The 13,925-nt window shown below is 35.5% G+C and overlaps 1 protein-coding gene across 1 annotated transcript; it reads left to right on the top strand.

Annotated features, from left to right (window-relative positions):
• The first annotated feature begins 262 nt into the window (after positions 1-262).
• LOC107422928 (1-aminocyclopropane-1-carboxylate oxidase homolog 3-like) lies at positions 263-2,867 on the top strand. The gene is made up of 3 exons (XM_048477230.2): positions 263-997; positions 1,366-1,687; positions 2,403-2,867. The coding sequence occupies exons 1-3, from the start codon at positions 432-434 to the stop codon at positions 2,658-2,660; spliced, it is 1,146 nt and encodes a 381-aa protein (XP_048333187.2). The 5' UTR covers positions 263-431; the 3' UTR covers positions 2,661-2,867.
• The last annotated feature ends 11,058 nt before the right edge of the window (positions 2,868-13,925 follow it).

Here is a 13,925-nt window from a genome sequence, read left to right as displayed (position 1 = left end):
TCATACAATAATTGCACTCATAATATCTGTGTAAAAGTTAATAATTAGGTAAAAGAAATATTTTTCTTTTTTATAGCTAAATTAGTGATCGAAAATATTTTTCTATACAAAAATTAATTGCGTCCTTATACCGGTAGATTATTACTCAATGCAGCTGGTCCCCAAAATATTGTGTCCACCTCATAAAAAACCATTCATAATACACATCCAAATCGCAGGTTTGGGTAAAATCCTTGTCCCTTTAATGTAAAATATAGTGTAATACCTGAATCCAAACAAAAAATGGGTATTGGATGATGGATTTATATATAATAATATTTGTCAAACTTGAAATTTAAAAATAAAAGTACTGATAAGTAACAGTATATAAATTGCACAATCTAAGAGACAGCCTAGTTAATTGCTTTGGAAAACAAAAGAAGAATAAAAAAATGGTAGCTACTAGCAAATTGGATATTAGTGAAGGTTCAGACAAATTGATGAATAAAACAGAGTATGATCGAGCAAGTGAAGTAAAAGCTTTTGATGAAACAAAAGCTGGTGTTAAAGGACTTGTTGATGCTGGTGTTACAGAGATCCCTCGTATTTTCCATCGTCCACACGATGAATACTTGGACAAGATCTCAGCTTGTGAAGATGGAAAAAAGTTTAGCATTCCAATTATCGACATGGGAGGTCTTTTCGAAGATGATCATGTTCGACGGAAGAAGATTGTTGAAAGAGTAAAAGAAGCATCGGAGACTTGGGGTTTCTTTCAAATTGTGAACCACGGAATACCTGAGAGTGTTATGGAGGAGATTAAGAAAGGGGTTCTTAGGTTTTATGAGCAAGATACTGAGGTGAAGAAACAGTTTTATACCAGAGATCCAATGAGACCTGTGGTTTACAATAGCAACTTTGATCTGTATAAAGCTCCATCAACAAATTGGAGGGACTCATTTTTTTCTCTAATGGCTCCTAATCCTCCAAAGCCAGAAGACTTGCCTGAGGTTTGCCGGTAATTAAATGATGGATAAGGATCTTTTGTCTTTTTGTTTTTTTTTTTTTTTTTTTTTTTTTTTTTAATGTCTTGTTTGATTAATGATAGAATTTCATTTCATCTTAAATTACAGTTAATCTTTTTCGCTTAAATTTATTTTTTCTTCGTTAATGTTTTTCAATGCAATGATGTGTTATATAATTGATGGCCATGGATAGGGAAATGAAAAAGAGGACAAAAAAACCCAATAGGTTTTAATTTGAGTTTATGATTTCAATAATACTTTTGTCACAAAATTGGATGGAATACTAAAACCCAAGAGGATAACTAACTATCGCATACAGTTACCCTCTTCATGTACTTATCGAAATTTATATAACTCGCAGAGACATACTTGTGGTGTATTCGGAGAAAATAATGAAAGTAGGAATTTTATTGTTGGAGCTGTTATCGGAGGCACTTGGATTGAAGCCGAACCACTTGAAGGACATTGATTGTGCAGAGGGGCTTGCCATTTTATGCCATTACTATCCACCATGCCCACAGCCAGAACTGACTATGGGAGCCAGCAAGCATTCTGATAATAGCTTTATCAGTGTGGTGCTTCAAGATCATATTGGTGGTCTCCAAGTTCTCCATCAAAACCATTCGATTGACATACCTTATAAGCCTGGTGCTTTAGTCGTTAATATAGGAGATCTTCTTCAGGCAAGAGTTAATTTAAAACTTACCATATGGATTTTTTTTTTTTTTTTTGTGGGTTTTTTCATTCAACACCTTTATTTATTTTTGGAATTTTTAAACTAATGTTGATTTGTTAACTACGCTATAGCTGTATATGGTGCTTTTGAAACATGACTTGAATTCTAATTTATGTTATAGCAATACTAACACTAAAATAAAATAGACATGAAAATTTATTAGGTGTACATAACTATGAGTGTTTGATTGATTAATAGATCATTTTGCATGGAATAAAGTTAATTAAGTAGCATCTAACACTAAAAGAAAATCTTTAAAAGAGAACGGTTAGTTTCAGGCCCAAAGAGAACAATCATTTTAGAACCTTGGTTGTATTACATATTATTTTTAAAACTGTTCTTAAATAATGCTCTTTTAAAATTGAAAACAGAGCACTAATTATAATAAATAAATAAAATGATGTACTTATTAATTTTTTTAAATCATTAAATTTAATACTGATCTTGTAAATTATTTACTGTAAATTACTAATTAAGGTGGCATCTTTAGTATTGAACATATTAACACATTCCTAACCAAGCATAACTCTTACCTAAAGTTGTATAAGATTGACTAAAGTTAACTTAATGAGATACTAGGTTGATCTAGTTAGAGATTGACTACATATACATATATTTGTTTAATATGTAATGTCTCCTACTATTTTTTGTTTGTGCTTCAGCTAATATCAAATGATAGATTCAAAAGTAGTGAACACAGAGTTCTAGCGAACCGTGAAGGTCCAAGAATATCAGTTGCAAGCTTTTTTTGCACAGGAATGTTGCCAACAAAGAAGCTCTATGGGCCTATTAAGGAGTTGTTATCTGAAGATAATCCTCCAAAGTATAGGCAAACTACAGTGAGAGACTATGTTGCATATTTGCACCAGAAGGGCCTTGATGGAAATCCCGTTTTGCCTCATTTCAAGATTCGAAACTAGCAAAGGCAAAAAAACAATCCACTGTCTAGTGTTAGGTGGCTTGTGTGTGATTATATATGGTCGTCACAAATTAAAAACAATACCCTATTAGTTTCTTTTTGTCATTATATTTGATGAAATATTAATGCTAGTCCTTGATAGCAGTACTAACACTGTCTCTTATGGATTTGAGACAAATTAATAAAGTAATCTTTCTAAGTTTTGTTACATTGGGAATATAGTTGAGTTTATAAGATTTTTAATGTAAAATTTGCATAAATTACAATATATATATATATATATATATATATATATATATATATAAACGAGAATTTTATAGTGCAAACGTTTTCAAAGACGATAATTTTTACAAAACAATCATTTTTGTATATAATATTGATGATAGTTTAAAAGAACTGTCGTATTGTGTATAGGTATATATATTTGTAAGGAAAGCCATGAAGTTGAAAAAAAAAAAAAAAAAAAAAAAAAACTAGAAATGACTATTAAAATAATTAACAGAAAACTAACAGGGGATTTTTTGTAAACAAATTGCAGGATTCATTTCTCTTTGTTGGGTCAATGTTTATCACCTGATCCCACATTAATTTTGCAAAAATTAAAAAAAGAAAAGAAAGGTAAAACAGAGTAAAAAAAAAAAAAAGATGTAACTGATTTTTTAAACAAACAGATCGGATAAAAATGCAACAAAATAAACATATATATACATAAATTTCAAATTGGTTATTCTCGATTATCAAGTCACAATTTCTTCATTTTTTTAGGCAATAAACTCTCCTATGTATGACTTAAAACAGAAAATTAATCGGAAAAAAATTCTTTAATTACTTCGATAAAATTTAGCTGTTTAGTTATATATTCATTATTTTCATGAATAGTAAAAATAGAATGATTGAAATTCTATCAATCTTTTAAAGCATTTTGTATTCTCTGTAGAAACAGTTCCACTAACATAGCCATTGATTTCTGGTGCAATCAATTTGACTTGGATCTCTATATCATTATTCCTTAGGTTAAGGCTTATGGATTATAGCTAAGTTTTTTTGGTAAATAGGATTACTAGCTAAGTTGCTTCTTTTTTTCTTTTTTTTTTTTTGGGGGGGGGGGGGGGGGTTAAGGAAAAAGAACGGAACCAAATATATAAAAACGGGATTCCTACATCCTTAATAATTTAAAGATTTGAAGTATCTCAGCAAAGGGATGAACAAGAATCAGTCCAATTAATGGTTTCTAAAATCAATAATTTTGTCCTCTCTCATGGGTCATTTTTAAGCATATTTATGTTCTTTTTCTCTTACTAACGGTGGGGAATTCGAACGACCTTGTCAAAAAAAATTTAATTTTTTGAGATGATTGCGTGGAATCTATTAAAAAACAAGCTGTTTAATGCAATAAAAGGCACATCTATAGAGTAAACTAAGGTAAAATAAAATAAAATAATTGCTTTTAATATATGAAATAAAAATTTAAAAAACTAGAGGCAAAAAATGGGACACAAAATCTCCCTTCATCTTTTTGTATCCTAATTTCCAACGGGTGCCAAGAAATTGCAATGTGGCAATTGATTGGATTGCAAGGAAGTTTCTTAGGGGTTTGTTACCTTATCTTGGGATTTTGATAAACAGCCTGAATTGGCAAAAAAATATGGCTTATGACTTTTGCTTCGCTTCAATAAAATTTGAATTTTCTCTTGTTCTAAAGTAAATAAATAAAAAGAAAGAAAGTAAAAACAGGGGAAAAAGGATCCATCGTCAATTGAATGCTACTAATTTCAAACACACACACACACACACACACACACACACACACACACACACACACATATATATATATATATATAGTGTCCCAATTATTGGACAAATATTTTTCCATTATTAAGTTAGAATTTCTTCATAGCACCTTAGTTAAATATTAAATATTGATCCGGACGACAATTTTTCAAAGCCTTGTTTACTTTATATTGACCACAAAGAAAAAATATTCCATTTCTATGTGAATAAAGTTATAAAGCAGGTAATTCTTTAGTTTAATAAAGTTATATTTTTGCCTTTTAAATTTAAAACATTTTCATTTAGACCTTAAAAATTTTAATTTGTTGTATTTTGATCAAATTGGATTTTTTGGCTAGTCAAAATGAACCATTTTGTCATATTTAACCGAACTTTAAATACAATTTGTTGCAATTTAAACGCCTTTATTTTAATTGGTTACAATTTATATCTTTTTATTGTCAAAAAGGAACTACCTTTTAATACATTCAAATCATTAACCACCATTTTGGCAAAAATTCAATAGGACCAAAATGAAACAAATCAAAGCTTAAAGGGTTAAATTGGAAAATTTCAGGTTTGAATACTAAAATTAAAACTTCTCTCAACTATAAGTAGTAATTAAAATGCAATTAACCTTATAAATTAATATGTATAATATATAACGGATTATGGAGATGTATATGATTGCACAAAAGAACTAGTTTGACTTGGAAGTTTAATGGATTATTGAGGTTCTGTTCTCTAGCCATATACTTTCCAAGCACCGTAGCTGCCGTGCCTTGAATTGGAAAATAATTTCGCGTATCGATCAGAAAATTCAGCACACCAAATTTGAATAAATTAAAGATGTGCAAACGTACAATATTTCATTTTCAAAGTAGTAGTTACTGGACACTTTTTTTTCCCCCCCTGCAGCTTGGAATAATTAATAATATCATGGCCGACACCAAATATTTTACAAAATATGTGCTCAAATTATTAAAAGAGATAATAATAATAGATATATATTAATTAACATGAAATATCCCCCCCCCCAAAAAAAAAAAAAAAAAAGGCTTTGCTCATTTCTTCATTCAGCCATAAAATCCGAATATATATAGAATCTCAAAAGACAACCCAATTAAGTGTTTGTGAAAACTGGGAAATTAAAAGAAAGATGGTGGCAACGAGCAAATTAGAAATTAGTGAAGTTTCAGACAAACTGAAGGCAGAGTATAATCGAGCAAGCGAAGTGAAAGCTTTCGATGAATCAAAAGCTGGTGTTAAAGGACTCGTTGATGATGGCATTACAGAGATCCCTCGCATTTTTCATCATACATCAGACGAATACTTCAACGGGAGCTCGGTTTCCAAAGATGAAACACAGTTTAGCATTCCAATTGTAGACCTTGGACGCCTTTTTGAAGATGATCCTGTCCGGCGGAAAGAGAATGTTGTTGAAGAAGTACGAGAAGCATCAGAAACTTGGGGCTTCTTCCAACTTGTCAACCATGGAATCCCTTTTGAGTGTCATGAAGTAGATGAGAGGAGTGCTTCGCTTTCATGAGCAAGAGATTGAGGTGAGGAAACAGTTTTATACAAGGGATAGCAAGCGACCAGTTTATTACAATAGCAATTTTGATCTGTATAAAGCTCCATCGGCAAATTGGTGGCCTCCAATTTTGATATGACAAACATTGGATTGGCATACTTTATGAGCCTGGTGCTCCACTTGTTAACATTGGAGATCTGCTCCAGGCAAGTTCTTTATTTTTTCTTGTAAGATTTTCTATTTTTCAAATAATGCAGTTTGTCATAATATTCATCAATATTAAAGACACAAAATATAGAACTTTTTTCATTACTAATAATATAATATATGCGTTTTATAAATGAAAATTAAATTGTTCATAGGAAAACATAATGGTGGATTTCTTTAAGCATCTCAACCAGTTATAGAGGTTGAGATAATTTTCCTTTTATCTTTTCCATTAATTTGTAAAGAGGGCGTTTTACTCTCCCAATTTGAAATGTTTCTAAGCCAAATGCTTTCTAGGCACCTTTAACAACATATCAAAGTAATAATAATAGCAAATGGACCTGGGACCACCAAAAAAACAGGGCTTTTAAAGCATAATATGAATACTAATTTATTAAAATTTCATGATAGGAACAACATGATTAACATTAGTCCGCTATCAAAAGGTTTGGCAAATCATTGGCTATTAAAAAAAATTCCCTTATATTATAAAGTTTTAAATATTTTGATATATTTGTTTTATTTTGTGTTGTAGCTAAGAACAAATGACAGATACAAAATTGGCGAGCACAGAGTATTGGCAAACCATATAGGTTTAAGAATATCCATTGCAAGCTTTTTCTTCACATCAAGAAGCTTGATGGACCTGTTAAGAAGTTGTTATCCGAAGATAATCCTCCAAAGTACAGGGAAAAAGCAGTGAGAGATATGGTAAGTTATGTTTGTATGTATCTTGCAAGGACAACCCAATGGTAAAGCTATGTTTTTCTCAGACTGAGTTTGAATCCTTCCATTCCAATATATATATATGAAAATAGGTTGTTTCTCTGTGATCATATGGTCCTAAACTAAAAACATTACCCTATCAATTTTTCAATTATGTGATGAATGTGTCATGGATCTGAGACAAATCAGAATATTGTTTTTCAAGCTTTGCTACATTGGGGATATAGTTGTACATATAAAACTTCTAATGTAAATTGCACAATTTCTAATATATATATATATATATATATATTTTATAAGAAAGACATCGAATTGTTAGAAAACTACTAGCGAATGTCAATTTTTTTCTTGAAAGAAAACTACAAGTGAATGTTAAAATTATAATTACGAAAGAGAGGATTAATTACTGTGAACTTGATGGAAGTAAGATCAATATGCCAGAGATATATATATATATATATATATATGGTGAATTTATTGTTGTTGTCGTTGTTTTATTATTAGTTTTGTTTTTAAAAAATAAAAATAAAATATTAAAGAGATAAACCAGATACATCATTAAGTAAGCACTGTCGTAGCCATTTCGGTCCCTCCCCAATCCAAGCAGAAAAAACTAACGAGTGAAAAAGAGAACCTAGCTAAATGATGAGCTAGAAAATTATAAAAGAATAAAAAAATAAATATAAAAAAATAAAAGAAGAAGAAAAGTAAAGAAGAGAAAAGAAAAGTAAAAGAGAGAGAGAGAGAGAGAAAAAAAAACATTGTCAATTGCATGTTACCAATTTTATACAAATTATACATTAACCAATCGGAGGACCAACAAATAATTTCTATTTTCAAAACTCACAATTTCTTCATATGTTTGCCGAGGCAACAATTTCTCCTATAAATGAAATTCAATTTTCACTAATTCTAAAAGTTTAAATTGTTAGAAAGTGACGATAGATTAAATAATTTATTATCCTAAGTTGTTTGTGCATGATCATATGGTTGTCTTGAATTAAAAACTATACCCTATTGAATGTATATTTTTTCAATAATTTTGATGAAATATTGCTGGTCCATGACAATTGTAACACTATCTCATGGATTTGAGACAAATTAATCTTTTCAAGTTTTGCTACAATTGGAATATAGTTGCATTTATAAAAGTTTTAAATGTAAATTTGCATAATTTTTCAATATATATGTAACAGTCCAGACCACCCGCATCAAGATATTGTCCGCTTTGGGCCCAGTCCGCACGGTTTTGCTCTTTCCGACCCACCGTTGTATTGGGATCGGAAAGAACAAAACCATGCGGGCCGGGCCCAAAGCGGACAATATCTTGATGCGGGTGGTCTGGGCTGTTACAGTGGTATCAGAGCCGGACCTGGATCGATGTGCCAGCGAGGACGCTGGGCCCTAAGGAGGGTGGATTGTAACATCCCATATCGGTTGGAAAGGGAAATGAAGCATGGCTTATAAGCGTGTGGATACCTTTCCCTTCAAGAGGCCTTCCAGGTGAAAGATCCTGTGAACATAAAACCCTGAGGTATGCTTCCGCTGCCAAAGAGGACAATATCTTGGTTGGGCCTGGGAGGCCCGAGCTAGTGGGACTAGCAGGTGTAGGGGTGGGACCCCTAACCACTAAGAGGCCTTTTCCTGTGACCCACCGTTGTCCTGGGGTCGGAAAGAGCAAAACCGTGCGGGCCGGGCCCAAAGCGGACAATATCTTGAAGCGGGTGGTCTAGGCTGTTACAGTGGTATCAAAGCCGGACCCGGATTGGTGTGCCAGCGAGGACGTTGGGCCCTAAGGAGGGTGGATTGTAACAACCCACATCGGTTGGAAAGGGGAACGAAGCATGCCATATAAGTGGGTGTGGATACTTTTCCCCTTGCAAGGCCTTTTCTTGTGACCCACCGTTGTTCTGGGTTCGGGAAGAGCAAAACCATTTGGGCCGGGCCCAAAGCGGACAATATCGCATGCGGTTACAGCCCAGACCACCCGTGTGACACCCCGTCCCAAATCACATCGGAATTCGTGCACGTTGATCGAGGTTGACAGTTGACCGTTGATCAAGGGGTCAAAAGTTGACTTTTTGTTCTGGTTGGAATTCTAGGTTGACTGAGGTACCGTTACGAAGTACACGTTGGCACGAGTTCGTAGACTAGTAGTACGTTCAAAACGGAGCTACGGTTTGAAATATATGAGCAGAACAAGTTGATGTCCAAACTGTCCAAGGGTGTCGGAGTTGACTTTTTATGGTTGTAGAAATTTGCTTTGACTTTGGTATGGTTGTAAAGTGCTCGTCGATATGAGTTCACACACTAGCGGCACGCCTAATTTGGACGTACGGTTAAAAAGTTATGGACGCATGAAGTTTGTGGGATACCGTAATATTTTAATGTTTTTGAATCGATGAACAGTAAAATGCCACCTGTCGGCACCTGATTGGTCCACGTGGAATGAACAGTGTCACCACAGTGGCTTTTATTTGACAAAAATCTTGGGGAAGAGAGAGAAAGAAAGAGAGGAGAGAGAGAGAGAGAGAAACCGACCGGCCGCCGGAATCTTCAAATTTTCCGGCCGATTCACGTTACACGTGCCGGCCAGACGGACGCCTCTCCCCATTTCCAGCAAAACCCCAAAATTTCAAGGCCGTTGGTCGCCGGATGCACCTAGATCGAGGCGGCAAAATTCGGCGGCGATTTTTCCCTCCACCACCGGCCACCTCCGTTTGCCCTGTTTCTGGCCATTTTCAGGCCACACGCGCCAGCCACCCCTCACCACCTCTTCAAGTCTGGCCTACCCACCAAATTTCACTGCCACCGGACCTCCGACGCGCCGGGATCGGAGCTTTTTCCGGCGAGGGGCCGAAATTCTTCAAACCCCGATTTCTCCGCCATCCGGCCTCCGTTTGCCTCACGGCTAGTCCCGTTGGATTCCTCTCCCCTCGATCTACAAATCTGCAAAAAATCTCAGCCAATGGCCACCGCATGCTCCGCCGCCGGCCACGGTTGCCGGTGATCACGGCGGCTCGCCAGAAGTTACTGTTCCGGCGAGTACCCAGTCGCACCGCCGGTCCTTGTCCACTGTGTTCGACCTCCTGAACCCGAATCAGGCATCCTTTTCCGCCAATTCGCGATGGTTTGGGAGAATTGAGGAGTCAAAACCCAAAAGCTTTCAGGCGAGATTCCGACCACCTCGGGTCCGATCACCGAAAAGTAAGACCGAATCCATGATCCTCATCACTCGTGCTTCGATTCGGTATATAACTCGTAACTTTTAGTCGTCGTTGTGTTCGCTCCCCGGGTATCCATTTGGGAATTACCCGATTATAATATTAATATATTTGGTTGGTACTGTGGATGTTTTTTAGGTGCACGCGCGAGTAGTGGAGTTGATCCTGCGGAGGATCTCAGCTGATTTACGCGCTTAAGGTGAGTGACCCACCTTTAAAAATATTTTGGGCAATTTATTATATTTATTTGGTGTTTATTTGATATCTGGAATTTATGCTCATGTGGCGTATTTTAAATATAATAGGAAAAAATATTATTTTATATATATAAGTACCCATTGGTGCTAAATGGAATTTTGGGGTCATAAAGAAATTCCCGATTATTATTTTATGTGATTTAATTTTTTTTTTATGCATGAGCAAAGTATATTTCGGTAATAGTCGTACGTGGTTTTAAGTATTATTTTGAGCATAATTGGGTTAAATATTTTATGAAAATATTTGTTTAAATTTTATAAATTATGCCTGCGTATTTTTATTGTTGAACTTCATACTTCGAGAAAAATTATGGTTTTATTTGTTATCGATGTTTCGTACCGATTTGTTAAATAAAAATATGTGGGATGGTAAGTGTGAAAATTTAATATATTTCCCACGGTATTTTTGGAAAACGGTACGTTTGGTTTAATTAGACGCACTCATATAGTATTGGTGTTCTGGTGTATGGACAGGTGGTTTAGCGCGCAAGTATTATGTGGTTTAGCGCGCAAGTATTATTTCTCCCGTAGTTGCCATTGGACCGTGGGCAGGCAAGTTTGTTATTGGCCACAGCCGCCCCCCTCTTTGGCCGGGATGATAGTTTCAGCAGCGGTACTGTAGGGATGCCGAAGTGCCGTTTGCAAGTTTCTCTCTTTAACCTCCCCGCCAGTCGGTGCTCGGGACGCTGGGTATCGAAGAGCATCACTGGTATATGGTGTGGTGCGTCAAGTGTAATTTTCAAATAAAGTTTCAAACCCCAAAGGTGTTCAAAAATTATTTATTATAATTTATTACATTTTAATTATATATTGGGGTATTCATTTACTTATTGTTTATCAAATGTTTGATCCCTTGGTTTTCGGGAAGTACGAATATCGGGTTTTGTGAAATCGTTTTAAAAAGGAAACATTTCCAACGGAGTGATTGGTGAGAGTTTTGAGGGAAATTATTATTTCCAATTGTTATTATTTATTTATTAATTGTTGGTATTAATTCAATTCCCTTATTTGTTATATTATTACTATTATTATTGTTAAAAGTGTTCAGTAGTTAGGGTCACTCATTGAGATGATTAGCATCTCACGTTTTTAAGTTCCGTTCCCTTAGGTGCAAGGGGTGGTAGATGTTCTTCCGGAGCGAACCAATTCTCCACTGCTATCGTGTTTCGAGAAGTACCTTTGTACTCATTCATTTCAGTTGTATTATTTCTTTCATCTTGTTGTATTTCTGTTGATTAGCACTTTATAAAGCTCTGTATACTATTTGGATACTTATGTTTTATTTATGCACTGGGCTGCTATTTCGGTTGTGAAGTGCTGTAAATTATGGAAACAACTTGTAATTTTACGGGAGGAATAAAGGGGTGAATATAGAAGTGTGTTTTCAGTGCAGGTAATTTTTGGTAAGTCCTACCCTTAGGGGAGGTGCTGCCGGATTTTCCGTTGAAAGGTTCGGTGGTATTTTCCCTGGGATCAGGGCTTGTTTAGGGTTCCGGGAAGGAATTCTGGACGGGTCCTGACAACCCGCATCAAGATATTGTCCATTTTGGGGTATTCCGGGCCGTAGCCCCCCTCAAGGTTTATGTTCCCTGTTAACGCAGCGGAAGGCCTCTTAGTGGTTAGGGGTCCCACCCCTACACTTGCTAGTCCCACTAGCCCGGGCCTCCCAGGCCCAACCAAGATATTGTTCTCTTTGGGGTATTCCAGGCCGTAGCCCCCCTCAAGGTTTTACATTCCCTGTCAACACAGCGGAAGGCCTCTTAAAGGGAAAGGTATCCACACGCTTATAAGTCATGCTTCATTCCCCTTTCCAACCGATGTGGGATGTTACAATCCACCCTCCTTAGGGTCCAGCGTCCTCGCTGGCACACCGATCCGGGTCTGGCTCTGATACCACTGTAACAGTCCAGACCACCCGCATCAAGATATTGTCCGCTTTGGGCCCGATCCGCACGGTTTGCTCTTCCCGACCCCAGAACAACGGTGGGTCACAGGAAAAGGCCTCGCAAGGGGAACGAAGCATGGCTTATAAGGGCATGCTTCGTTCCCCTTTCCAACCGATGTGGGAACGTAAAACCTTGAGGGGGGCTACGGCCTGGAATACCCCAAAGAGGACAATATCTTGGTTGGGCCTGGGAGGCCCAGGCTAGTGGGACTAGCAGACCCCTAACCACTAAGAGGTTTTTTCCTGTGACACACCATTGTCCTGGGATTGGAAATAGCAAAACTGTGCGGACCGAACCCAAAACGGACAATATCTTGATGCGGATGGTCTGGGCTGTTACATATATATATATATATATATATATATATATGCATATATTGTAAGAAAGACATTATATTTACAGAAAACAGAGGCTTTTGAGAACAAATAACAGGATTCTTTTGTCCCTGCCATTAATTATCCCTGTTGTCTTTAGATTTAAGTAAACTTTTAATATTGATGGCTCCGATATCTCAATGCAAATGTATAATTGGTTTTTGTCTAGTCTATCGTTTATATGGTCTCCTAAAAATTTTGAAGAAATAAGGAAGAAAAGAAAGTAGAACAGAGAATAAATTCTCCTATAGATAACTTGAAAAAGAAAAAGAAAAAGAAAAATCTTTTGGGTCTTACCACGTGCCAATCAAAATTCAAAATCTCTCTGGTTAAGCAAATATAGAATATTGTATTTCGTATTTTTTAATTTATCCGGCTGGAATTCTCTATTATGAATTAAATTAATTACAAAGAAATGTCCTTATTTTTTTAATGAATAAAATTGAATTTTATACCTAGCACGTTATTAGATATAACTGATATATTTACTTGCAGTATCATGCTCGTTGGAAAAAAAGAAAAAAAAAAAACATATTTGTCTTGTCAATGGAAATTTAGTGGATTTTTTTTTTTTTTTTTTTTTTGGTGTAAAAGGAAATTTAGTGGATTATTCGAGTTCAGGGTCTCGTTAATTATCTATTCCAAGTTTCAAACAAGCTACCCTATCACAGGTTGTGACGATGCAGCATAAGTAACTTGGCATATTTTGGTCCAGTTGACGCATGTGGCATATTTTAGTCCAGTTGACGCATGTGCTTTTATCCGCAAATGCATTGAACCTATCAATTCAAATAATAATAAAAAAAGGAAATTGCAAACAACAAATTGGACTCGTACCATTTGTGCAGGTTAATAATCACCGTTAAAATTATTTCTCTTTTGCCTCACTATTTGTGAATTGTTCTATAGAAAAATTAAAAAGTAATGGTGGACCAAAGTCAATAATCCAAATTCATGAAAGTAAATCTTGCCACGTTATTTAAGTAAACAAAAGCATATCAGGTACTGATTTTCTACAGCTGGTCCCATAATCCCATTGCCACCCTAAAAGATTGCACAAAATGTCAAAATCAACTTATTGAAGACCTATTGGACGGTGGATTTATGGAAAAATGGGATCCATAATTTAATTGGCTGTTCTCACTTTCCCAAATTAGGTTTTAGAATAAAAAAATCAATACACAATTGCCAATTAGCAAGTGTCATATGGTTATTGATGATCATCAGT

This window comes from Ziziphus jujuba, chromosome 3 (assembly GCF_031755915.1).
Source record: "Ziziphus jujuba cultivar Dongzao chromosome 3, ASM3175591v1".
In the NCBI taxonomy this organism is placed as follows: Eukaryota; Viridiplantae; Streptophyta; class Magnoliopsida; order Rosales; family Rhamnaceae; genus Ziziphus; species Ziziphus jujuba.
Note: the sequence above shows the minus strand (reverse complement) of the source record. Positions and strands in the feature narration are given on the sequence as shown.